Below are 25,398 nucleotides of genomic sequence, written 5' to 3'. Positions count from 1 at the left end.
TAAACAGCTTTACAGAGTTAAACAAATGCAACATAAAAGAGTGCAACACATCTGTGCATCATTAAACACATATTCCACAGCATAAACAAATGTAACGTATCTTTAATATTCCACAACAGTCCTCCCTTGGTTTAGTCTTAAGTTCATAGGAGCGCGCATACACACACACACACACACACACACACACACACACACACACACACAAACAGGATTCTGTTCTACCACTTTAGAAGTGAAGACAGGAGGATCAGGAATTCAGGGCCAGCCTGGGCCACAGTGAGAGACCATCTTAAAAAAAACGAGGGCTAGAGAGATGACTCAGCAGTTAAGATCACTCACTGCTCTTACAACATGAGTTTGGTTCCTGGCACCCACATTAGGCAGATCACAGTTGCCTGTAACTCCAGATCCAGGGGATCTAAAGTCCTTTTCTGACCTCAAAGAGTACTGTACTCTAGTACACAAACTACCACTCACATAGATATGTAATAATTAAAAATAAAATCTTGAAATGACAATAACAAAAAAAATATCCCTCCATAGTACATACATAAATAAAAAACCTGGATGTTGTGGCTCAGAGTTACAGTACCAATGCTTGGGTGGTAGAGGCAGGAGGATCTGAAGTTCAAGGTCATCCTTGGTTAGATAGCAAGTTCAAGACCAGCTATAAATCCCAGCTCCAGGGGACCTGACACTCTATTGTGGTTTCTGTAGGTACCCATACTCAGTATGTCTGTTCCCCCACCCCATACTCCGCCCACACACATAAATTTTAAAAAGTAACTTGTCTTTGTCTTAGGGTTCTATTGCTGTGAAGAGACACCATGACTCAAGGCAACTTTTTTTTTTTTTTTTTAAAGATTTATTTATTATGTATAGTGTTTTGTTTGCATGTATCCCTGAAGGCCAGAAGAGGGCGCCAGATCTCATTATAGATGGTTGTGAGCCACCATATGGTTGCTGGGAATTGAACTCAGGACCTCAGGAAGAGCAGCCAGTGTTCCTAACCTCTGAGCCGTCTCTCCAGCCCATCAAGGCCACTTTTATAAAAGAAAGCATTTAATTGGGGCTGGCTTACAGTTTCAGAGGTTTGGTCCATGATCAACAAGGTGGGGAGAATGGTGGCGCACAGGCATACTGGCTCTGGAGATGTAGCTTCAAGTTCTGCATCAGAATCCCCAGGCAGCAGGAAGAAAGAGATACTGGGCTGGCTAGAGCTTTTGAAACCTCAGAGCCACCCCCAGTGACACACTTCCTCAACAAGACCACACCTCTAATCCCTCCCAAGTAGTGCCACTCGCTGATGACTAAGTATTCAAATATATGAGCCTATGGGAGCTAATATTTTACCCCCAAGACAGGATTTCTTTGTGTAGTCTCTAAGTTACCTTTCTACTGCTGAGAGGAGACGCCATGACCTTACAAGATGAATCCTTTAATTTGGGGCCCACAGTTCCAGAAGGTTAGAGTCTGTGACCATCATGGCCGGGAACATGGCAACTAGGCAGGCATGGCACTGGAGCAGTAGTTGAGAGCTTACATCTGATCGATCCACAAGCATGAGGCATAGAACTATCTGTGAAGGATGGGGGCTTTTGAAACCTCAGAGCCTGGCTCTAGTGACACACCTCCTTCAACAAAGGCCATACCTCCTAATCCTTTCCAAACGATTCTACCAGCTGGGACCAAGTTTTCAAATATAGGAGTCTACGGGGGCCATTCTCATTCAGACCGCCATAATCATCAATTTGGCAATAACCCTTAAAACAAAAGTCTTAGTTTGTGCTATAAAATTGACTTGCCATTAAGCCAGGCCCAGGGTTCTGTGCTTGTATCCCCAACTGCCCAAGAGGCTAAGGCAGAAGATCACTTGAACATAGACCATGCTGGGCACAGGGAGACTGCAGTGAATCAAAGTAGTCAGGTGATACTCTGAACTCTGTTCTTAGGCACATGCGTTATATAATATTTGTAGGTGGACACTTAACAGGCTGCTCTCTGCAAGGTTTCAGTATTTTATTTACTTCCTCCCTTCCTTCCCTCCCTCCCTTCCTCCCTTCCTTCCCTCCCTTCTCCCTTCCTTCCCTCCCTCCCTCCCTCCCTCCCCTCCCTCCCTCCCTCCTTCCCTCCCCTCCATCCCTCCCTCCCTCCTTCCTTCCTTCCTTTCTTTCTCTTTCTCTTTCTTTCTTTGTGTTTGTTTAATCCTGGTGTGATCAGACACTGGACGACCTGGGAATTGAACCCAGTTCCTCTGGAACATCAGTCAGTGCTCTTAACCACTGAGCCACCTCTCTCCTATAGGTTTTTAGTATTTTTTTTATTATTAGTTTTTATTTTACTGTTTTATTTTTTTGGAACTGAGGATTGAACCCTGGGCCTTGTGCTTGCTAGGCAAGCACTCTACCACTGAGCTAAATCCCCAACCCGGTTTTTAGTATTTTAAATAGCAAGGTCTGTGCAGCATTGAGAGATTGTTTGCTGTGGTGTGATTCGGCTGATTGATTTATTTTGTCCTAAACACTTCCATGCACAGCAGGGTAGTCCCGATCATGCAAAAAAAGGACTGAAAACAAATTTTAAATCATTTTTATGTTTCCTTTACAGTCTGCACCCTCCCTGTTTCTTAAAAGCAATTTTGAGTACTTAAGGGGCAATTATCGAAAAGCGGTGAAGCTGTTAAATAGTTCAAACATTGCCGAGCATCCAGGCTTCATGAAAACAGGTAAAAGAAAATTGCAAAGTTTTAATTGGTCTACTCCTTATTGCTTGGGGTCCCTGCACCTCCCCCCACACCAGTCTTTCTTGGAGTGATTTTTGTTCGTTTTTAAGTGAAATGTTCTAAATCTGGTATGGTGACACATTAATCCCATCACTGGGTAGACTGAAGCAGAAGAGTCTCCAATTTGAAGCCAGCCAGGCAGCCTTTCAAAGCTCTGTCTTAAAACAGGGTTTTCATATTTCTTCCTCCAAAAAAAAAAAGTTGAGATTTTTGTCTTGTAATTTGTTTCCGCATTCAAAGAGAGCTCATCACATCTTTGCTTTGCTTTAACCTTACTTATTCCTGGTCCATGTGTGTGTGTGTTCGAATGCTTGTGCTCTTTGTTTTGGATCCTGTTCAGATGTATACGTGCTACATAGCCTCTACCTGCAGATGTGCTGGACCTTCCACCAGTTTGCTGTCTGAGTTCACTGGAGAGTGGAGAAAGACAGTTCTGCTCTGGTTTCCTCTTGGACATTCTTTTAAACACTCATCCCAATCCTCCTGGGATTTGTGTCTTGTAGCTCATGTACCCTGGCTGGACTTGATTATTTAACTCAGTGTATCAAGGATGACCTTATTTTGTTTTGTTTTTTTCCTCCTACCTCTCCATCTGCAGTGGTAGAAGTACAGGTAGAAGTACACCTGTTAATGTGGTGCTAGGGTGTTGCTGGACTTTTCTCCAGTCCTGCCTGGCCCACGGTCAGGACAAATCTCTCTCCCCTGCCAGTCCCACAGCCGCTCAGACCCAACCAAGTAAACACACAGAGACTTATATTACTTACAAACTGTATGGCCATGGCAGGCTTCTTGTTAACTATTCTTATATCTTAAATTAACCCATATCTATTAGTCTATAAGTTGGCTCACTGGTACCTTACGTCTCTCTTGTCATGGCAGGGGCTGGCAGTGTCTCTGCCTTCTACTTCCCAGAATTCTCTTCTCTGCTTGTCACTGCCTGGCTACTGGCCAATCAGTATTTTATTTATTAACCAATCATAGCAACACATTTAACATACAGAACATCCCACAGCAGTAGGGATTGAGGATGTGCAAGGGCTTATGAATGCTAGGAAGCACCCAACCTATTAAACCAGACCCCTAGCCTGTTCTCCTGAATCCTATTTCTAACGTTTTTGTTGTCATGGTGTAAAATGACCTTTCAAATCGCAAGTACACTCTGAGAAAACAGCAGAGGTCAGGAGCTGGTGGTGACTCAAAGTTAGGGCTCTCTGATAGGAGGGTTTCTTGTTTGTGTTTATCAAGACAGGGTTTCTCTGTGTATCCCTGGCCATCCTGGAAGTCGCTTTGTAGACCAGGTGGGCTTTGAATTCAGAGATTCGCCTAAGGTGTGTGTGTACCACCACCACCATCCAGCTTCTAATGTCGAAATCTTTGTTTCCCTTATGAAAACTTTAGTTTTTGCTACTGATAAAATATGCTTCTTAAAGAATATTTGAAAGATAGAATCTAGGTTTAATTGCCCATAATGTCATCCCTAGAGTCAGTCTGTTCAAGCATTGTAGTGTACTTACTGTTCACTTTTGTATGTATTTTCTTTGAGATAGGGCTTTGCTCTGCAGCCCCGGCCAGCCTTCCTCTGCCTGTCTGTGGTCAGACCTAGAGTCTGATTCATGAAACTCCATTCCCAGTCCCTTCTTTTCCTTTTAATACTGCTGCCTTGTTTAGAACTCAGAGCAGAGCCAGGTGGTGGTGACGCCCAGTCCCTTCTTTTCCTTTTAATACTGCTGCCTTGTTTAGAACTCAGAGCAGAGCCAGGTGGTGGTGACGCTCCAAGAGGCAGAGGCAGCAGGTCTACAGAGCGAGTTCCTGTAAAGCCAGGGCTGTTACACAGAGAACCCAGTCTTGAAAAACAAAAAGTAAATTAAAAAAAAAAAAAATACTCAAAGCATACACCCTTGGTATTTAGCAATGGAGATCCTGTTACCAACTTGTCATAATCTGGCGTTTTATGTTGTGAGTGTAAAGCATGGCATGCTAATTAGTACATTTTACTGTAATTTTGTTTTGAGTCAGGGTCTCACTATGTATCTCTGGCCAGCCTCAGACTCAGAGATCTGCCTAACTCTGGCTCCCTAGTACTGAGATTAAAGGCATGAGCCACCACACCCAGTCTCACGTAGACCAGCTTACCTCCGACTTGTGTGTGGCCAACAATAACCTTGAACTCTGACGTCACTGCCTCTACCTCTCAGGTGCCGAGGTCACAGGCACATGCTACTTCTCTGCCACCACAAAGCTTTGGTAAATGGTGAAAGTGAAAACTAAGATTGGGTTTTTTCATTATACCAAAGTGAAAATCGATCAAGGTAAAGGATTAAAATGTAAAAATAAAATTGCAGAAGGAAACTGGTATGAATATTCTACTTTGTGGTGAAGAAGGCTTGCTTGAACATTATCCAAAATCCTAGTGCCATAGAGTTTGGAGAGATAGCTAAGGAGTTTGACAAAAAAAAAAAAAAAAAAAAAAGAGGGAAAAAAAGGTTCAGTTTTTATGATTAAAAACACAAATATATACATACAGTACAAGATCAAATGACAAATATTTATGGGCATGAATATTTGAAACAGACAGAAGGCTTCTCTGACATACAACTGATAGACCAGATGAGATAATACATAAAGTAAGAAATAATGTCCAGTTGGGTGTGGCAGATGACACTTGTAATCCCTGCACTCAGGCAGAAGTATTTGCAAAGTTCAAAGCCACCTTCAGCTATCTAGTGAGTTGTAGGCCGTCAGGACCACAGTGTGAGACCCTCTCTCAAAATAATGAAAATAGTGCTGGAGTGGTAGCTCAGTTGGTAGAGTGTTCACCTGTCATGCACAAAGCCCTGGGTTTCATCTCTAGTACCATACAAACCAGGTGTGCTGCAGGTACATGTCTGTGATCCCTACACTGTAGGAGGCAGAAGCGAGAGAATTAGGTCATTCTTAACTGCATGGAGAGTTCAAGTGAGGTGGCCAGCCTTTTTACACAGGGTCCTGTTTCAGGTGGTAAGTAGCATGATGGATGGATGGAGTAAATAAAGAGTGGAGACTTAAGCTTCAAATGAAACAGGGTTTGTATACGCTGTATTCTCTTTTGGTTTGTTGTTGTTTTGTTTTTTTTTTGAGACAGGGTTTCTCTATGTAGTCCTGGCTGTCCTGGAACTTGATTTGTAGACCAGGCTGGCCTCTGCCTCCTGAGTGCTGTCTACTCTGTTCTATTGCATACATTTTTCCTACTGTTCTTCACTTAATATATTTTAGCTGTTTCCATGTGGTTGTATATGTTCAACTCAATACCTTGTACATGCTAAGCCAGTTCTACCATTGAGCTTACTCCAGCCTCCATGTTTAGATTGCTTCATTCATTGCAGTTTGCACAGTATTTCACTGTGGATGTATGGCTTATATAGTAAGTTTCTTATTTCTTGTCACTTGCTGGAAATAAGGTCAGAAAAAATATGCAAGGTTGTTTTAAAATAATATTATCTGCCAGAAAGAGTGTTTGCATCATCCTCTCCAGTCCTCGTGCTTACACCAGGCCTCATGAACTGTCCTTCAGTGACCAAGTGACGTTCCAAATAGGTTAGTTGGCTGATAGCAGCTAGGCCTGATTTTTATAGGAGGGACTGTAAAAACAAAATTCTGTGGATAAAGTAGTTTGTGTTGTTTTCAGGTGAATGCTTGAGGTGCATGTTCTGGAATAATCTTGGTTGTATCCATTTTGCCATGAGCAAGCACAATTTGGGGATTTTCTACTTTAAGAAGGCTCTACAAGAAAATGACAATGTCTGTGCCCAGCTGAGTGCAGGTGGCACTGATCCAGGTAAGCAGCACTGGGAACTGCGGTGTCTTACTTGAAAAACACATGACTGAGATAGCAGGCATGGAGGAGGAGACCTGGGTGTAGAGGATATAGTCAGGGCTCGGGGACGAGACAAGGTGTCATAATAAAAGGGGGAGCAGTCATCCATCCATCAGGGGTACAGACAATGTGGACAGACTTGGCTCTGGAGACTTTTAGTAGTTATTGCCACTTGATATTAGAAAGCTAAGAGAAATTTTGAATTACCAAAAGGTGGGAGAAATGGCTTAGCAGTTAAGCAAGAGGAGCAGACTGCAGCCCGGAAACTCCATAAGTGCTGTGTGCCCTGGCAGCTCACCTGCTCCTCCAGCCTTAGAAAGCCAAGGTGAGGGGGGCCCCGGAGCAAGCTCGCTAGTGAGGCCAGCCCTGTCAGCGAGCTTCAGTTTGATGGAAGGACTCTGCAGCGAAAAGAAGACAAGAGTGACTGAGGGAGCTTCTTGACCTCAGGCTTAGGCTTCCATACACGTGTCTACACATAAAAACACACAGGCATGGGAAAAAAGAAAAGACAAAAAACTTCAGTGACTTCAATTCGTTTGGATTTGAATCAGTAATCCTACATGGTGTGTCAATCAGTTTTAATTAGTCATTAAGATTTCTCCACTGTCAGGCCAACATTATTGTAAATTGTTGGCAGAATTTCCCAAGTGATGGATTGGTGGCATCTGACAGCCTTAAAGCATTACTGGTTTGTTATTTAACATTCAGATTATATGAATCCTTGATCAGAAATGCTTAAAATCAAGAAGTTTTCTAGTTTTTAAAATCATAAGCATGTATTTAATTGATGAAAAAATATATTCTGAGTTGGGCATGGTGACACATGCTTTTAATTCTAGCACTCGGGAGGCAGAGGCAAGCAAATCTCTTAATTCAAGGTCAGCCTGGTCTACAAAGTGAGTTCCAGGACTGTCAGGGTTACCCAAAGAAACCCTGTCTTGAAAAAAAACAAAAAATAAGAAAGGAAGGAAGGGAGGGAGGGAGGAAGGAAGGAAGGAAGGAAGGAAAGAAAAATACATTCTAAGTGGTATAGGGTCATATTGTAGACTGCGAGTCACTGAAAACATGTGGCATATGGTAACAGAATGGCCAAGCAAGATGGAGCAGGGCAAGGTGCTCTAGGCTTGGGGAGAAGTCTCACTGACTTCTGTGCCTCCCTGAAGCAATGTCGTCGACAGAAGAGCCGACCTACGCAAGGCCGTCTCTGTTCCTGCTAGCCCAGACATCTGACGTGACTGGCAGATACTTGTACGGTTAAGCATGGAGAGAGCACCTCGGAGAGAGCCATTGATTAGTTTCAAACTGTGGTTGTTTGAATAGACAAGTGTTTACTTGGGAGAACAAATGCCTTTGGTACACCTGAACTTCAATGATCTACTCTCCAATTTTCATTGCTAGGCAAAAAGTTCTCTGGAAGGCCCATGTGTACATTGCTAACCAACAAAAGGTATGAGCTGCTGTATAACTGTGGGATCCAGCTGCTGCACATCGGGAGGCCTCTGGCTGCCTTTGAGTGTCTGATTGAAGCTGTTCAGGTTTATCATGCAAACCCCCGTCTTTGGCTACGGCTGGCTGAATGCTGCATTGCTGCCAACAAAGGGGTGAGTGCTGCTTGGTTTGAACCTGTTTCTCCTCTCCAACACTTTTACACAGAAGCTAAACATACTTGGGAGTCAAAGACCTCCCTCCCTTTGCCTCCCTGAATTGACAGAGTCTTCTCTTAGCAGTTGGAGGTTGGATTTAGTTTCAAAAGGTCACTTGCTTAGCTCTGATTCTTGGCCAAGGGTGGCTGCCAATGAGAAGACTCTGTGGGAACAGCAATGGCTCCTGCTGGGCCCCGCCTGTGCCCTCTGCAATTGTGAGGAGACTGTGGACGAGGTGCTAAGAGACAGGTGGTTCTGCTAGACAGACAGGACAGGGGTACATTGAGCAGCATTCCCTCCAGTGGAGCACAGGACAGTCGTGTCCTCGCTGACACATCAGTCCACGGTGTCTAAAAATGGGCTGCTTCGCATTGCTATCTCTAGATTGGTAGCAGCCTTCTGAATCGCTGGTTGAGAGAGGTCAGTGAAAAATGGGAGAAATAAGAACTGTCAAGTTCCCCTCCCCCTCTTCCCATGTCCCCGGGTGTGGGAAGGCTGCAGCAGTTGACTTCCTAAGGCCTTCCCTGGCATGCCTGCCCACCAAAGGTTTATAGGATGATGAGGTTCTTTCCTGAGCAGCAGTTTCTGAAAAGCAGGCAGAAGAACCAAAGGGTCTAAAAAAAGTGTGTATGTTGGGCAGTTTTGCATTCAGTGTTTGAGTATTGATGGCTTGAATACATCAGAGAAGAGGCAAGTGATGCTCCTGAAAGGCTTTAATGTACTTTACCTTTCATGGCATGGGGGTGGGGGGAGTGTGTGTGTGTGTGTGTGTGTGTGTGTGAGAGAGAGAGAGAGAGAGAGAGAGAGAGAGAGAGAGAGAGAGAATGCATGCATACACATACTGGTTCAAACTCAGCCTTCAGAGCCTTGTGCATAGTAAGAAAGTACCCTACCACTAAGCTTCTTTGGGGATTTTCATTTTTAAGATTTATTTTTATTTATGTGAATGTTTAGCCTACATATATACTGTGCACCACATGTGTGTGCAATGCCCACAGAGGCCAGAAAGAGCATCAGCACCCCTGGAAATTGAGTGCCATGTGAGTACTGGAAACAGCCTGGGCCCTCAGCAAGTATTCCTAACCACTGAGCCATATCTCCTGTATTTTCATTTTTTAAAAAGGGTCAGGAGGCAGAGGCAGGTGGATCTCTGTGAGTTCGAGGCCAGCCTGGTCTACAGAGTGAGTTCCAGGACAGCCAGAAACCCTGTCTCAGGAAGAAAAAAAAAGACTTCAGAGTAGGGACAGGAGATTTAGCAGTTCATGGTGAGATCACCCTGAGCTATTTAAAAACCTGACTCAAAAACGAAAGACAACTTTTCTATTTGAATCATTTTTAAATTAGCTGATAAATTCTAGACAGATTTATACCTGTTTATTTGAAACAAAACAAAACAAACTTGTTTGAAGCCAGGCAATAGTGGCACATGCTTTTAATCCCAGCACTTGGGAGGCAGAGGCAGGCATATCTCTCTGAGTTCAAGGCCAGCCTTTTCTACAGAGTGAGTTCCAGGACAGCTGGGGCTATAGAGAGAGACCCTGTCTCTAAAAACCAAAAAAATAAAAAAAATTTTAAAAAAGCAAAGGAAACTTGTTACCTGGGCCTAGGGACAGGAGAGATGGCTCATCAATTAAGAGTACTTGCTGAAGCTGGGCGGTGGTGGCGGCACACGCCTATAATCCCAGCACTCGGGAGGCAGAGGCAGGCGGATCTCTGTGAGTTCGAGGCCAGCCTGGGCTACAGAGTGAGTTCCAGGACAGGCTCCAAAGCTACAGAGAAACCCTGTCTCGACAAACCAAATAAAAAAAGAGTGCTTGCTGCATTTCCAGAGGGCCTGAATTGGATGCCCAGCATGCACACAGACTGCCTGTAACTCAAGTTCTAGACTCTAGACTGGACCTAATGCTTTCTTCTAGTCTCTTTAGACACTGCACTCATGTGCATACACCCCCACTGAGGCACACACAAATACACATAATTTAAAAATAAATTTAAATGAGTCTCCAGGTACTGAACAGTACTTGGGAGAACAAATGTCTTCGGTGCATCCTTTCATGAACTTGATTGTGAGGCCCTTTTGTGTTAACTATAAGAGAGTGATTACGGTTAAGTATTTGTGCTTAGAGAAAAGGCTCCAGGACCAAGCTGAGTTCTGTGCCCGTGCTGGCTGGCTCCAGTGTGCTGCTGTAGAGGAGAGTCAGGGTGTCTCATAGGATAGTAATTAGTGGGGTGGAAGGAGAGGTGTGTGTCACTGCTGTTACCAGCTCCTGTGGTGAAGTAATTTGTATCTTTAAGTTTAAATGTTTGTTGGTTTTATGGATTAGGGCTTTAAATTGCCTGGAGGCAAAAATTCTTCCATGTGAACTCTATATGTAGCTTGTAAGATTGTTTCTGGTGATGTAATTACTACTTTAGAGGGAAAAGATGCTGGACAAGGTGGTACCTATAATCTCAGCACTTGGGGGGCAAGGACAAGGCGGGGCCATCAAAAAGCTAGCCTGGTCTACATAGCACATTCCAGGGCTGCTAGGGTTGCATAGTGAGACCTTACATAACAGAAACACATGGGGCGGGGCCAGGATAGGGGTGTAGGGGGCCCAGGGGTACCTGGAAAGATAACTCCGAAGTGAAATGGTTGCCACAATAAACATAAGGGCTGGAGTTTGGCTTCCCAGAACCATGAAAAGGATGAGCATAATTCCAGAACTGGGAAGTCAGAGGTGGAATCCCTAGCCGGCTAGATAAACTAGCCTTACAGCCAGCCCAGGTTCTGTTGAGAGACTGCCTCAATAAATAAACAGGAGGTGAGCCAAGGACAGCTCCACACGTTACCCTCAGGTTTCCAGAGTCACACACAGGCACACATGCCTCACACAGATAGGCAGGAAGGGGAAATGCAGCCTCTCAAAGTGGCTGTAGGAAGTTGAAGCAGGATGGCAGGTTTGAGGCCAGTTGGAGCTACATAACAAAACTCTGTATCCTAAACGCACACATCCACATATTCAATAACTGTAAAATTTCGTGCTAGAGATGGACACTTGATTCTCTTACAGAGAACCCAGGTCAGGTTCCTAGTGCCTAGGACCTAGGCATGGTGGTATACAACAGCCTGTAGTTCAACGGGAGTCGAGTGATCTCTTCTAGACTTCGCAGGCACTGGGCACACACATAGCGTACATACATGCCAACAGACAAGCACTTATGTACATAAAATAAATACATTTATAAAACATAATCATTATAAATTAACTGATCATAGTTTATGTCATTTCTTATAGTTCCTTTAAATTTTATTTGAAATATTTTTTGTTTTATAGACTTCCGAGCAAGAAACTAAAGGCCTTCCTACCAAAAAGGGAATTGTACAGTCTATTGTTGGTCAAGGATATCACCGTAAAATAGTTCTGGCATCACAGTCTATTCAGAACACCGTCTACAAGTAAGTATTGTCTGCCATGAGCCAGTACATCTCTGGAATGACCCTGTTCACACTGTGGTCTTAATGGGAAGTAGCTTGGGGTTTAATTTAGTGCATCTGTGGGTGCTGAAACTGTCTATATCAAAACGTCCAGAAAAGGGCATTTGGTGTCTCCATTGTAGATCACACTACTTCCAGAACAGTTGCCTATACTCCTCACCTTGTCTTTGAGCCCCTGTACACCACATGCATGCTTGGTTCCCATAAATTTCAGAAGATAACATCAAGTCCCCTGGAACTAGAGTTAGAGATGGTTGTGAGCCATCATGTGAGTGATAAGAATCAAACTGTATAAGAACAGCCAGTGCCTTTTTTTTTTTTTTTTTTGGTTTTTGGTTTTTGGTTTTTGGTTTTTGGTTTTTGGTTTTTCAAGACAGGGTTTCTCAGTGTAGCCTTGGCTGTCCCGGAACTCTCAGAGATCCGCCTGCCTCTGCCTCCCGAGTGCTGAGATTAAAGGCGTGCACCACCACCGCCTGGCCAGCCAGTGCTCTTAACCACCGAGCTATTTCTTCAGCTTTCCACCACCCCCCTTTGCATTCTTATAGCACCTGTTGTGACCTTTATTCTCATGGCCTCATCCATAATTACTCTCTTGCATTAATATTGATAGTACAAAGTACTTGAGTTTGTTTGATGTATGTATTTACAGTCCTTTGTTGGGTCTTTTTTGGTGTTTTGAGACAGGGTTCCTCTGTGTAGCCCTGGCTGTCCTAGAATTCACTCTGTAAACCATGCTGGCCTTGAACTCGGAGATCCACCTGCCTTTGTCTCCCCGGCGCTGGATTGAAGGTGTGCGCCTCCACTGCCATACTAGTCTATGATTCCTTATGGCCGCAGTGTCCGCTTCACTTTTCTGCTGTCTGTTCGTTCAGCTTATTCATCTTGTTCTTTGAAGTGACGGGCAGTCCTCAGCCATCCCTGTAGCCAGTGTGGAGTTTGCAGCCATCTGTCTCAGAAATGCCTTGTTGCTCTTACCGGAAGAACAGCAAGACCCAAAGCAGGAAAATGGTTCCAAGAACAGCGGCCAGCTAGGAGGGAATACCGAGGGCAGTGAGAGCAGCGAGACGTGCAGGTACCATCCCCACTCACCTCCTGCCTGGGGCTTTCTACTGCTGTGCTAACCACTGTGACCGAAACACTTAGTGTTCTGCTGCTGTGGAGAGACACCATGGCCACAGCAACTCTGATATTTAACTGGGGCTTGTTTACAGTTTCAGAGGTTTAGTCCATTATTATCATGGTGGCACACAGGTGTTGAAGAAAATGACGGAACATTCTACATCTGGATCCACAGGCAGCAGGAAGAGAGACTGGGAACGGCTTGAGTTTTTGAACCCCCAAAACCCATCCCCAATGACACACTTCCTCCAACAAGCATTCAGATGTCTGAGTCTAAGGGAGCTGGTCTTACTCTCACACCACAAGCAGGGAAGGGTTTGGTCTTGATCATTTTCTATCATTGAGAGAAGGCAGGAACTGAAGCAGAGGCCAAGGAGGTGAGCAGAGTGCTTTGAGACTAGACAGAAATGAACTTGGGGTGTGGGCTCTTTTGTTTTTCAAAGAAGCAGCTATGAGGCCAGAGCCAGGTATGATGCACACATCTGTATTCCAGTTCTGGAGGCAGGTGGACAAGTTGGGTACCAGCCTGGGTTATATAACAAAACCCTGTGAAGCTATAGGAAAGAAAAGAAATACCTGTAGGTTAACAGTGGGGGTGTTCAGAAGTCTTGTGGGTATCAGAAACAGCATTTCTTTTTTCACTTTTATTAAATATTAGGAGCCAAGCTAGGCCAAGGTAGAACATGCCTTTAATCTCAGCACTTGGGAGGCAGAGGCAGGCGGATCTCTGTGAGTTCCTAGCAAGTCCCAGGACAGCCAGAGCTATATAACAAGGTCCTGCCTCCTCCCAAAAAAAGGGATCAAATAAGCTTGTTTCATTAGGTAAAGGTACTCGCTGCGAAGCCAGATAACCTGAGTTCAGTCCTCAGGAGTCACGTGACAGAAGGCAAGGACCAACTCCTCCACAAGTTGCCCTCTGACTGCCATGCTTTACACTATGGCCATGCGAGGCCACACAAATACACATGCACACATTTAAAAGTTCATTTGTTTAAAATGCCAGCTGGGGGTGGTGGCGGCGCACGCCTTTAATCCCAGCCCTCTGGAGGCAGAGACATTCGGATCTCTGTGAGTTAGAGGCCAGCCTGGTCTTCAGAGTGAGTTCTAGGACAGCCAGGGCTCCACAGAGAAACCCTGTCTCCAAAAAAAGAGACAAAAAGGAAAGAAAACCTACTTGCTTTTTTTTTTTTTTTTTAACTTTTCGTTTCTGTTTTTATGTTGGTCTAGATCTATAGCCCAAGCTCAAATCAGCTTCAGATTTCCAGTGAGCCTTCTGCCTCAGCCTCCTGAGCGCTGGATGACAGGTACAAGCCACCATGTCCTGTGGTCCTGTGTGTTAGCTAAGACCCACATCTCCTTTCAACACCTCCTTTCTTGATTACATTTTGTTTTGTTTTGTTTTGTTTTGTTTTGTTTTTTGAGACAGGGTTTCCCTGGGTAGCTTTGCACCTTTCCTGGAACTCACTTGGTAGCCCAGGCTGGCCTTGAACTCACAGAGATCCACCTGCCTCTGCCTCCCGAGTGCTGGGATTACAGGCGTGCGTCACCACCGCCTGGCAGATTACAATTTTTTAAGTATTTGTTACAGAAATTTTGAAACAAGATCTCATATAGACCTGGCTTACTTACTGTGTAGGTGAGAGTGGTGACCTTGAACTTCTAACCCTTAGGCTGCTACCTCCCATATACTGAGATTAAAGATACACACCATCATGCCTGGTTTATGCAATGCTGGGAATGGATCCCAGGGCTTCATGTGTGTTAGACTCTATCAACTGAACCACAACCCCAGCTTATTTACTAAAAAAATTTTGGAGCAAAACTAAAGTGTGAAGATACTTATGTAGTAGAGATGTTTGCAGCTAGAGATTTGTGGAAGTGCTACTAGGTACTAGGGAAAATGCAGTCGTGCATTGGTGTGGTGAAGCAGGGATAGGAAAACAAATTGCACACTGGTTTGTTTCTTTTTCTATCTGAGCCTTTCTCTATTTCAGCAGTAAAAGCCACGATGGAGATAAGTTCATTCCAGCCCCACCTTCCTCTCCGCTGAGGAAACAGGAATTAGAAAACCTAAAGTAAGTATCTGATGCAGTGAGCATCCATGGAGGTGAGCATCCTGGCTATCACCTGTTACACCACTGTCAGATGGGGAGCCACAGGCCTGCACCATTGTCTGGACCACTCCAGAGCACCATCTTCTGGCTCTGTTGTCCTGTGACCTAACAGTCCTGCCTTTCCCTTTCCCACCTCCATGCTGAGGTGACGGGGTGTGCAGCCATGCCTGGCTTTCCATGGCTGCTGGGGATGCAAAGTCAAGTTCCCATGCCTGCACAGCATGTGCTGTTGCCCATGACACTGGGGACTTGTGGGTGTTGGGCAGGTGCTTCCTCATCACCATGGAGCTAGGCTCCACCTCTATGAGATCCTGATTGGCTCTTATTGTACAACACCTTGTTCTCCGAAAAAGTAAATTTTCCAGTGAGCTGAACAAAAAGTGCATTGGCTCATAAAAAAGGGTGACTGAGGAAAACAAAGATAAACGTGTCAGAAATAGGAGTTGAAGAGATGGCTCAGGGTTTAAAAGCACTAAAGCTACCAAATACAGTTGTGTGTTTGTATGTAGTTGCTGAACCAGCAAGATGCCTTAGCCAGTAAAGGCTGTTCCCGACCAAGCCTGATGACCATGAAATAGAAAGGGAAAGGAGTTGTATGCGTTGTCCTGTGGCTCTGCACTTGAGTGCCTATGTGAATACACATGCAAATTAATACAAGTGTAAAAATAGTGAAAAGCTAAAAGCAGTTACATTCCACTTAGAGTCCACACCTTGAATCACAGCACTTAACAGGAGCCAGGAGGATTGGGGTTCAAAGCCAGCCTCTGCTACATTGTGACTTTGAGACATTTCTAAGATTTCAAAAGAAAAAAAAAATCCACTTGTATAACTAAAATAAAGTCACTATACTATATTTTTGTCCCAAATGGAAAAGCAAAGTGAATTCTATAAAACTCGCTGGGTTTGGTGTAATGTATACGCACGCATTCATGGAGAGTTTCACCCGGAACAGTTTCTGAGAAAACTCTGTAACCTTGCCCCAGATACTTCACTTTATGTATGCCTGACAGAGTTTTTTTTTTTTTTTTTCTTTTGATTTTCTGAGACAGGGTTTCTCTGTGTAGCTTTGCGCCGTTCCTGGAACTCACTCTGTAGCCCAGGCTGGCCTTGAACTCACAGAGATCCTTTCTGCCTCCTGAGTGCTGAAATTAAAGGCGTGCGCCGCCCCGCCCGGCAAAGTTTTATTTTGTGTGTGTATCTCCACACACAGCCTGGAGGTGAGAAAACAACTTGGAAGAATTTACTCCCTCTTCCCACCATGTGGGTCTCGGAGATTGAATTCAGATTTTCAGACTTGATGGCAAGTGCTTGCACCCCTGAGCCGCCTGACCAGCCCTTGTTTGTTTTGAGGTGGCTTACTCCTGCCTCCCTCTCTTTGCTGCTGGGATTGATTCTGGGGGTCCCACAGACACCAGGCCTGCCCTGCGCTGTGGTGATTTCTCTTCCCCTGCTGAGAATGAGCAGCCGAGGCCTCTCAGTTTTCCACCTTTAATGGTGCGGGTCTGCTTTCCTTGTGTCCTAGCGGGACAACTGGTGATTTTCAGAGAAAACAGAATTACTTCTCTCTTTGTGTGGAAAGAGGCATGGGATGTCCATAGAGAAGTCCATGATAAAAAGAGGCAGAAACGGGGTCTCCAGGACATACTAACCTTTCCCCTGTGGAGGATATGGGGAAAAGGAAATGGAGCAAACTCCGGAGCCCAGGGTGCAGACAGCAGCAGTCGGTACTTGGAGACACAACAGGGTGTGTTGAGGGTGTGACGCAGGAGACTGACATCTTCCAAAGAGCCTGAGCACATCGTGTCTTTGTCAAGATGGGGGTCGTAAAAGACCTCATCGTTTTCTAGTTTGACTTCCTCTGTGTGGTTGAAAATGTGTGATTGGTGTGAAGTTTACTTTTTATAGACCGTTGTATTTGACCCTTGTGCTCAGTTACACGGAAGGACCAGTGCAGGGCCGTTTCCTGTTTCCAACAGAGCTGCTGTGGACAAGCCATCCAGACCGAGTCTGAAAAACTCATTCTAAGCAAGCTAAAGGCAGGTGACACTGGGGCTGGGGTCGTAGTTCAGTTGGTAGAATGCGTTCGTAGAGTTCTGGCTTTAATCCTCAAAACCAGCCGTGGTCAAGTGGCAAATGTTTTCATTTCTCCCAGTATGCCTCCATTTGTGATTTAAAAGTAAAACATCTCCCATAGACTCACATATTTGAACGCATTGACCTCAACTGGTCTAGAAGGTTGTACATCACTAGATGTAGACCTGGAGAGTTCTTAGCCCAGCCTCCCTCCTTTCTGCTCTCAGGATTAGGGGTTTCCAAATGGGGATTTGGCAGGCAAATAGGCGGGATTACAGAGAAACAGGTTAGTCATAACAGCCTTTTGAAACAAAGACAGGGTTGCAAGATGGTCATAACAACTGTTTGAATCTCTTGGAACAGGAGTACAGGACCATTTGTAGTTAAGATTACAGATGGGGCCAGGCAGTGGTGGCAAACACCCTTAATTCCAGCACTTGGGAGGCAGAGGCCAGCCTGAGCTAGTTCCAGACTGCCAAGGAAGGCTATACAAAGAAACCCTGTCTTAGGGGGGAAAAAAAGAAGAAGAAAGATTACAGGGGTATAGCATAGTCCTTCAGAAACAGGTTTAATCATAAACAAGAATGAATCTATTTGTTTTTGCTATAAGATGGCTTCAAGCCTGAGATAGAGGCGGGCTGGTTTATCAACAAGCACCTGTAATTCCAGTTCCAGGGAATCTGATGCCTTCTGGACTCTACATATTCACTCCTGCGTGCACGTGGTACACATGCATACACACATGCACATAAAGTCAAATAATAAAACAACAACAAGGAATACTATTATCGCTGATCGTGGATGGGCTAGGGAGCAAGTTGGTAGTCTTTGTGTCCTAGGCCTTGTATTCTGTGCCCATCACCTCCAAAAATTTATTTGATGTTTAAAATGAGTAAGAGAGCCAAGTGGTGGTTGGTGGTGCACACCTTTAATCCCAGCACTTGGGAGCAGAGCCAGGCACATCTCTGATTTTGAGGCCAGCCTGGTCTACAGAGTGAGATCCAGGACAGCCAGGACTATAGAGAAAAACCCTGTCTGGGGATTGGGGAGTGAAGAAATGAGATGTGGAGATGTAGTCCTGTAATCTCAGCACTGTGGAGGTAGAGGTTGGGGGATCAGAAGTCAGGTCACCCTCAGTTACATAATGAATTTGAGGCCAGCCTAGAATACAGGAAACCCTGTCTTTAAAAACCTTTAATGAATCCAAGGTCAGGAAAGATGAAAGCTTCCCTGTATTCCCTTTTACTGCACTCACATACATGCACACATAATTTAAGATTGCATAAATCTTAGATGAGCTAGAGGATTCCAGGATCTGGAAAGACTACAACAGTCCTGGGGAGTTGTAGGAAACAATGTTGGGACCAACGTGGGAGACTTCTGTACAGGAAATTAAAATCAAAGCATACAAAGTAAAAATGAGTTTTAATTTGTCTTTTTTGGTAGGAGGCCCCAAAATGGATAGAAGGAAATGTTTAGGACTAACATAATTAGTCCCAGTGTGACTGTTATACACCTCTAAATCGTGGTGGGTTAGGTAATCTTAGATCCTGACTTGGTACCTTTGGAGCTCTTTCTCCATTGTTTGAAAGGACGCCAAGGACACTGGCTGCTAACGTGGGTCTTGTGGATGTTGGTTTGAGTTTTGCCCTGGAGCAGAGTTGGAGTAGGTGAGACCTGCTGGGTAGTATGCCTCACCTGCTCTTTAGGTCTTCATAGTCTGTATATTCGTAGCTTCAATATCATTGATGTCCTATAGTTTTTACTGTAAGAACTGGGTTATTGATCTCATCCATTATATAGAGGATGCGAAGAGATGGGAGGGCAATTAGAATTAAGATTACGGCTGGCAGGATGGTTCAGATAGTTTCTACTTCTTGAGCATCTATTGTACTTGTATGGGTGAGTTTAGTGGTTAGTATTAGTGTGATGATATATAACACTACAGAGCTGATTAGGAATACGATTATTAGAGTATGGTCGTGGAAATTTGTTAATTCTTCTATGATGGGTGATGTAGCGTCTTGTAGACCTAATTGAAATGGATAAGCCATATGAGATATACAGATGTAGTTCTATAATTTAACTTTGACAAAGTTATGTAATTTTTTACTAATATCTCATTGAGAAAGACATAGAGGTTATGAGGTTGGCTTGAAACCAATTCTGGGGGGTTCGAATCCCTCCTTTCTTATTTTACTTTAACGTAGGCTGGTTCTTCAAATGTGTGGTAGGGTGGGGGGCAACCATGGAGTCATTCTAAGTTTGTTGATGAGTATTCTATTGATATGACTTCTCGTTTAGAGGCGAAGGCTTCTCAAATTATGAATACTATTATTAGCACTGCAGTAAGGGAAATAAATGAGCCTATAGAAGATACTGTATTTCATGTAGTGTAAGCATCTGGGTAGTCAGAATATCGTCGTGGTATTCCTGATAATCCTAGGAAGTGTTGAGGGAAAAATGTTAAGTTTACACCTACAAATATAATGGCGAAGTGAGCTTTAGCTCATGTGTCATTAATTGTATATCCTGTGAATAGTGGGAATCAATGTACAAATCCTGCCATAATAGCAAACACAGCTCCTATAGACAGAACATAGTGAAAATGGGCTACAACATAATATGTGTCGTGTAGTACAATGTCTAGGGAGGAGTTTGATAGGACAATTCCAGTTAACCCGCCCACTGTAAATAGGAAAATAAATCCTAGAGCTCCACTTTTTATTCTTCTTAGGGCCCATACCCCTCCCCATTTCAACTGATTTGTTTTGTTTCTATGTAAGGCATAGATAGATACGTGATACACAGTCATACTGTATATATGACCCATGGTGATCCTTCTGCCTCAGCATCCCCAGTGCTGGGGTTCCAGGCAACGTATGACTTGAGTGTGGTCCTGCTATAGCCTGCCTATCCAGCAGATTCTCCAGGGAATCCTGCCCAGAAGCCCTGTCCTGCATATCATCTGCCTTGTGTCCACTTTAGCAGGATTCCATGTACCTCCACAAAGCTCCCTTAGACCAGCTACTGTTCACACGCTGGGCACAGTGATTTCTCACTACTGTGCCCCTCTGGACCACTCCAGTGCGCTACTGACTGGAGAGACAGTTTAACCCTCTGGGCCTCACTCTCTTCTGTAAGGTAGCAGAGTTAGAATCGGTTTGTGTAACTCTGGGGTCCTGTTGATAGAAATGCTGGGTCTCCAGGACTTTCTGCTTTTCTTAAGTTTGATTTTACTTTTAATTATGTGTTGGGGGGTGGGGGTGCATGTGAGGACAAGTGACAGGAGTCTTGAGGCATAGGATCCCCTGGAGCTGTAGTTGGTGCTGGGGCTCAGACTTACCCTCTGCAAAACCCGTACTTGGTTTTTTTGGTGTTTTGGGGGGGAAGTTTGGTTTGGTTTTTGGTTTTTTGTTTTTTTGAGACAGGGTTTCTGTCCTGGACTAGATCTGTAGACCAACCAGGCTGGCCTCAAACTCACAGAGATCCACCTGCCTCTGCCTCCTGAGTGCTGGGATTACAGGCGTGCGCCACCACCGCCGGGCACAGTACTTGTTTTTAACCACTGAGCCATCTCTCCAGCCTGACAGTATGTTTGATTTGCTGCCTAGGGTATGACCAGCTCTTGTGAGACTACATTTGCTAAAAATAAAAGGGCCTTTTTAGATAAACAAAATGGGCTGGAGAGATGGCTCAGTGGTTTAGAGCACTGGCTGCTCTTCTAGAGGACCCGGGTTCCTTTTTGTTTTGTTTTGTTTTTGTTTTTGTTTTTGTTTTTTTCTATTATCAGCTTGATACACAGTACAAATTTTTATCCTAATAGTGAGATGTTTCACTGAAGCTTGCTCAGTGATTGAGTAAAACCAAAACTTATAAGCCACAGTCATCCTAGGGTCCCCCCTGCCATATAGCCTCTCTGGTTCTGTGGGTTGTAGTCTGATTGTTCTTTGCTTTATATCTAGAATCCACTTATGAGTGAGTATACACCATGTTTGTCCTTCTGGTTTTGGATTACCTCACTCAGGATGATATTTTCTAGTTCCATCCATTTGCCTGCAAATTTCATCGATTTCCAATTTTCTGAGAAGCCGCCATACTGATTTCCACAGTGGTTTTACAAGTCTGCACTCCCACCAACAGTGGAGGAGTGTTCTCTTTGCTCTGCATCCTCTCCAACATTGACTGTCATTAGTGTTTTTGATCATAGCCATTCTGACAGGTGTAAGGTGGTATCTCAGAGTCATTTTGATTTTCATTTCTCTGATGACTAAGGATGTTGAGCATTTCCTTTTTAAATGACTTTCAGCCATTTGAAATTCTTCTTTTAAGAATTCTCTGTTTAGCTGGGCAGTGGTGGCGCACGCCTGTAATCCCAGCACTCAGGAGGCAGAGGCAGGTGGATCTCTGTGAGTTCGAGGCCAGCCTGGTCTACAGAGCTAGTCCAGGACAGGCTCCAAAGCTACAGAGAAACCCTGTCTAAAAAAAAACAAAAAACAAAGATTCTGTTTAGCTCTTTAGCCCATTTTTTAATTGGATTGTTCAGTATTTTGATGTCTAGTTTCTTGAGTTTTTTATATACTTTGGAGATCAGGAGGACCTGGGTTTGATTCCCAGCACTCACATAGTGGCTAACTACCATCTGTAACTCCAGGGGATTTTTCCACCCCCTTCTGGCCTCCTCAGGCTCACAAGTGATACCTGCACAAACAAAATACCCATCCTCTTTTTTTTTTTTTTTTTTTTAAAGAAAGAGCAAAACAAGCAAAAAAAAAAGGAAAGAAAAAATAATCCTGAGAATGTGGTGGTACTCACCTTTAACCCCAGCACTCGTGTGGCAGAGGCAGGCAGATTCTATGAGTTCAAGACTATCCTGGACTACTTAACAGGTTCCAGGCCAGCCAGGGCTACATAGTAAGACCTTGTCTCCTGTGGGTGTAGGGTGGGGTTGCTCAGACATAAGGCCCACACTGTAATCCTGTGATCTAGGAGGCTGAGGGAATGGAGAGGTTAGCCAAGGCTGCTTCAGCAAAGCTGGGTCTCCATGTGTGCGCAGGGCCTCTTAGGGGCTACAAGTGTAGCTCATTTAGTGGAGGGTCTGCCCAGCAAGTACAGAGCTCTTGAGTTTGATCCTCACCACTGCACAGAGGACATGGTAGTGCGTGCGGTAATCCTCACACTCTGGGGGTGGAGGCAGGAGAGTCAGGTGTCAGCTAATAGCTGACAGGGTTCCTTTTTTTTCCCCGAATTTCCTGTAGAGAAGGAGAGTAAGCTCGGTGGTTTGGGGGCTCTTGTTTGTTGTAGTTTTATTTCTTTGATATTCTGCATTTTTCAGTTTGCTGTGCATTGATTTTGTGAGCCAATTTTTCCCATGATATTTGTTGTGAAATTTCACTGCAGATGCATTTTGTTTTGATAAATAGTGACTGGCTGATTTCAGCCGTGTCAGCTTCTTGACTGGTGGTTGAAGTTTGAGGGACTGGGCTGCATTCATTAGTCCCAGGATATATATATCTCTGACAGTTTGCAAGGCCTCCTCATCGTCGTCGTCTGCAGCTGACGGGAGCTGCTTTAAGGGTCCCTTCCTTCCTTTCTTCTCCTTCTGGTGGTTGTCTGAGGACGGAGCTAGCTCCTCAGGCGTGTGGATGGAGTGAGGTTTGTCAGGTCCTCCACGGGGGGCAGAAGCTAGAGTGTCTCTGCGCTTGCCTCCTCTGTCTTCCAGTCGGATGAGCTGTCAGATCCACTGAGCGTCAGGTAAAACGGACCGGACAGTGACTGCAGGGTGCAGTGTGTGTTGGGGATGGGGAGTACTTTAGGTAGTAATGATAAAAAGTGAAGTGATTTCTGCAAGGGCTTAGGAGAGAGCCATGCCTGTTTTCTTTTGTTGTTGGAGCCTGCGGGAAACCCTGTTTTCTAACAGGAAACTGAGTGGAGAGGGCACTGGGAAGTGACCTCAGGTAGACTATCAGGCTTCAGGAAGCTCAAGAGCATCATAAAAGCTGCTGTTAGTTAGGGGAGTAAAACTGCCTTCATTCCATGGCCCTTGGTCAGGATGCCAGCCAAATTAGTTGTTTTACCTTGCTACAGACTGAACCAAGGCATGTTAGCCAAGATCTCTTACCACTGAACCATCCCTGGCCCCAGTTTTATATTGACATATTTAAATATTTTAGTGGACTGATTTTACTAATAGAATCTTAAGGTAAAGTTGGGGAAACGTTTGCTTTCTTACATGTAGGTTTGACATGGGCGTGCTGGAAACTGCCCTGCTCCAGTGCTTACATGACTGACTTCTGGACCCAAAGTGAGTTTGACAGTGGGCTGGAGCAGTAATAGCCCACCTACCGTCAGGAGAGGCGAGGGCCCATGTTTCCCAGTGAGCCTGCCTGAGGTGGTCCTGTTCTGGGCTCCAGGAGCTACAGAATGATGGGACAGCCTCTCTGGCTGTGGGAACCAAGGAAAGGAGGGGATGGTGTCTGAGATGGGGCGTTGCTGTCCAGTGCAGGCTGGCCTTGAACACTGTCCTGCCTCTGTACCAGTGCCCCCCTAATCCCGAGTGCTAGGAATACAGATGTGTACCACCATGTGTAGCATAATCCATATTCTTCAGCAGTTACCTATATACCTTCTGGAGAATAGTGAGATACTGTATGAATGAGGAGACTGCTTTTGCTTTTAAATAACTCATTTTTGCCTTGATCCCTGGAAAAGTCACAGATAAAAATGGATTTAAAAAAGATTAAACTTTGCCAGGTGGCAGTGGTGCATGCCTTTAGTCCCAGAACTTGGGAGGCAGAACCAGGTGGATCTCTGTGAGTTTGAGGCCAGCCTGGTCTACAGAGTGAGATCCAGGACAGGCTCCAAAACTACCCAGAGAAACCCTGTCTCGAATGAATGGATAGATAGATAGATAGATAGATAGATAGATAGATAGATAGATAGATAAAGTTAGGCTTTGTGAGCATCATTCATGCACAGATCGTGAGTCTTCAGGCTCTAGAGACTCTCATTTTGTATATCATGTGCAAGGGCCTGTATTCAGTCCCTAATGCTAAACAAATAATCGGTTTTATTTTTCCTTTACAACAATATATATGTAATTTAGAGTAGATGCTGTGTTTTTTAAACTTCTCTTCCTTTTTTTAAGATTTATTATTTTTACTTTTATGTGTATATGTGATTTGGCCTGCGTGTATATCTGTGCACCGCCTGCCTGGTGTCTATGGATGACAGAAGAGAGCATACTATCTCCTGGAACTGGAGTTACAGATAACTTCCTGTGGTGCTGGGAATCCAACCCAGCTGCTCTGCAAGAACAGCCAGTCCTCAGCCTCTGAGCCTTCTCTCCAGCATTCTCCTCCTCTTTATTTTATTTTATTATTTTTAAGTGTAGCCCAGGGTAGCCTCAAACTCACTATCCTTTGCTTCTACCTCCTGAGTGCACTGTGTACTTCCTCAATGTCCAAATATGCATTTCTGTTGTTAGACCCAATCTGCAAGATAGCTCAGCATGTAAAAGTACTTGCCACCAATAAAACCTGAGTTCAATCCTCAAAACCCACATGGTTGAAGGAGAGAACTACCCCCACAGATTATCCTCTGACTACCCACCCATGTGTTATGGCACATAATGTTCATTCACATTACACACATCACACATACACACAAAATAAGTTTTATTAAAGTAAAAAGGTGTTTGTTTGTTTGTTTGTTTGTTTAAGCAAAATATAAGCAAGAATATTAGTGTTTGGCTGGAGAGATGGCTCAGCGGTTAAGAGCACTGGCTGCTCTTCCAGAGGACCTGGGTTCTGTTCCCAGCACCCACATGGCAGCTCAAAACTGTCTATAACTCCAGTTCCAAGGTACCCAACACCTTCACATAGACATGCATGCAGGCAAACACCGACGCACATAAGGAAAAGTTTTAAAAGAAGAATATTGGTGTGCCCAGTTGACAGACTTATACCACCTGGGAAGCCCTGGGCTAGATCCCCAGCCACACAAAGGGGTAGATGTCTGCAGTCTCAGGACTTGGGTAGTAGAAGCAGGGAGCTCAGAAGTCCAGTCATCCTTGGCTACATAGTGAGTTGGAGGCTAATCTGGACTATGTGAGACACTATGTTTTGCTTTTTTTTTTTTTTTTTAATTAAAATCAAAATAACTAGGTATAATCACACATGCCTATAATCCCAGCACTTAGGAAATGGAGGCAAGAAAAATAGGAGTTCAGTTAAGGTCATCCTTGACTGCATCCTGAGTTTGAGGAGGCAAACTGGCCTACATGAGGCCTTGTCTTAAAGCACCACTTAATCAAATAAATATAGTAAAATAAACAA

At 44.4% G+C, this 25,398-nt stretch overlaps 1 protein-coding gene across 4 annotated transcripts in view; it reads left to right on the top strand.

Moving 5' to 3' along the window:
• Positions 1-25,398, top strand: part of Cnot10 (CCR4-NOT transcription complex subunit 10) — a 63,186-nt gene that overhangs the window by 23,845 nt on the left and 13,943 nt on the right. For 2 of the 4 annotated variants that reach the window (XM_036192460.1, XM_036192459.1), the window contains exons 8-13: positions 2,608-2,725; positions 6,447-6,596; positions 8,034-8,236; positions 11,596-11,717; positions 12,652-12,828; positions 14,870-14,950. In XM_036192460.1, the coding sequence (XP_036048353.1) occupies positions 2,608-2,725; positions 6,447-6,596; positions 8,034-8,236; positions 11,596-11,717; positions 12,652-12,828; positions 14,870-14,950 (851 nt within the window). The remainder of the gene's footprint in view (positions 1-2,607; positions 2,726-6,446; positions 6,597-8,033; positions 8,237-11,595; positions 11,718-12,651; positions 12,829-14,869; positions 14,951-25,398) is intronic. The other 2 variants (XM_036192461.1, XM_036192463.1) reach the window with 2 other exon arrangements.

The sequence above is a fragment of the Onychomys torridus genome, chromosome 7 (genome assembly GCF_903995425.1).
Source record: "Onychomys torridus chromosome 7, mOncTor1.1, whole genome shotgun sequence".
Taxonomy (NCBI): domain Eukaryota; kingdom Metazoa; phylum Chordata; class Mammalia; order Rodentia; family Cricetidae; genus Onychomys; species Onychomys torridus.
The sequence above is the reverse complement of the archived record's forward strand: the minus strand, read 5'-3'. Positions and strand labels throughout refer to the sequence as shown.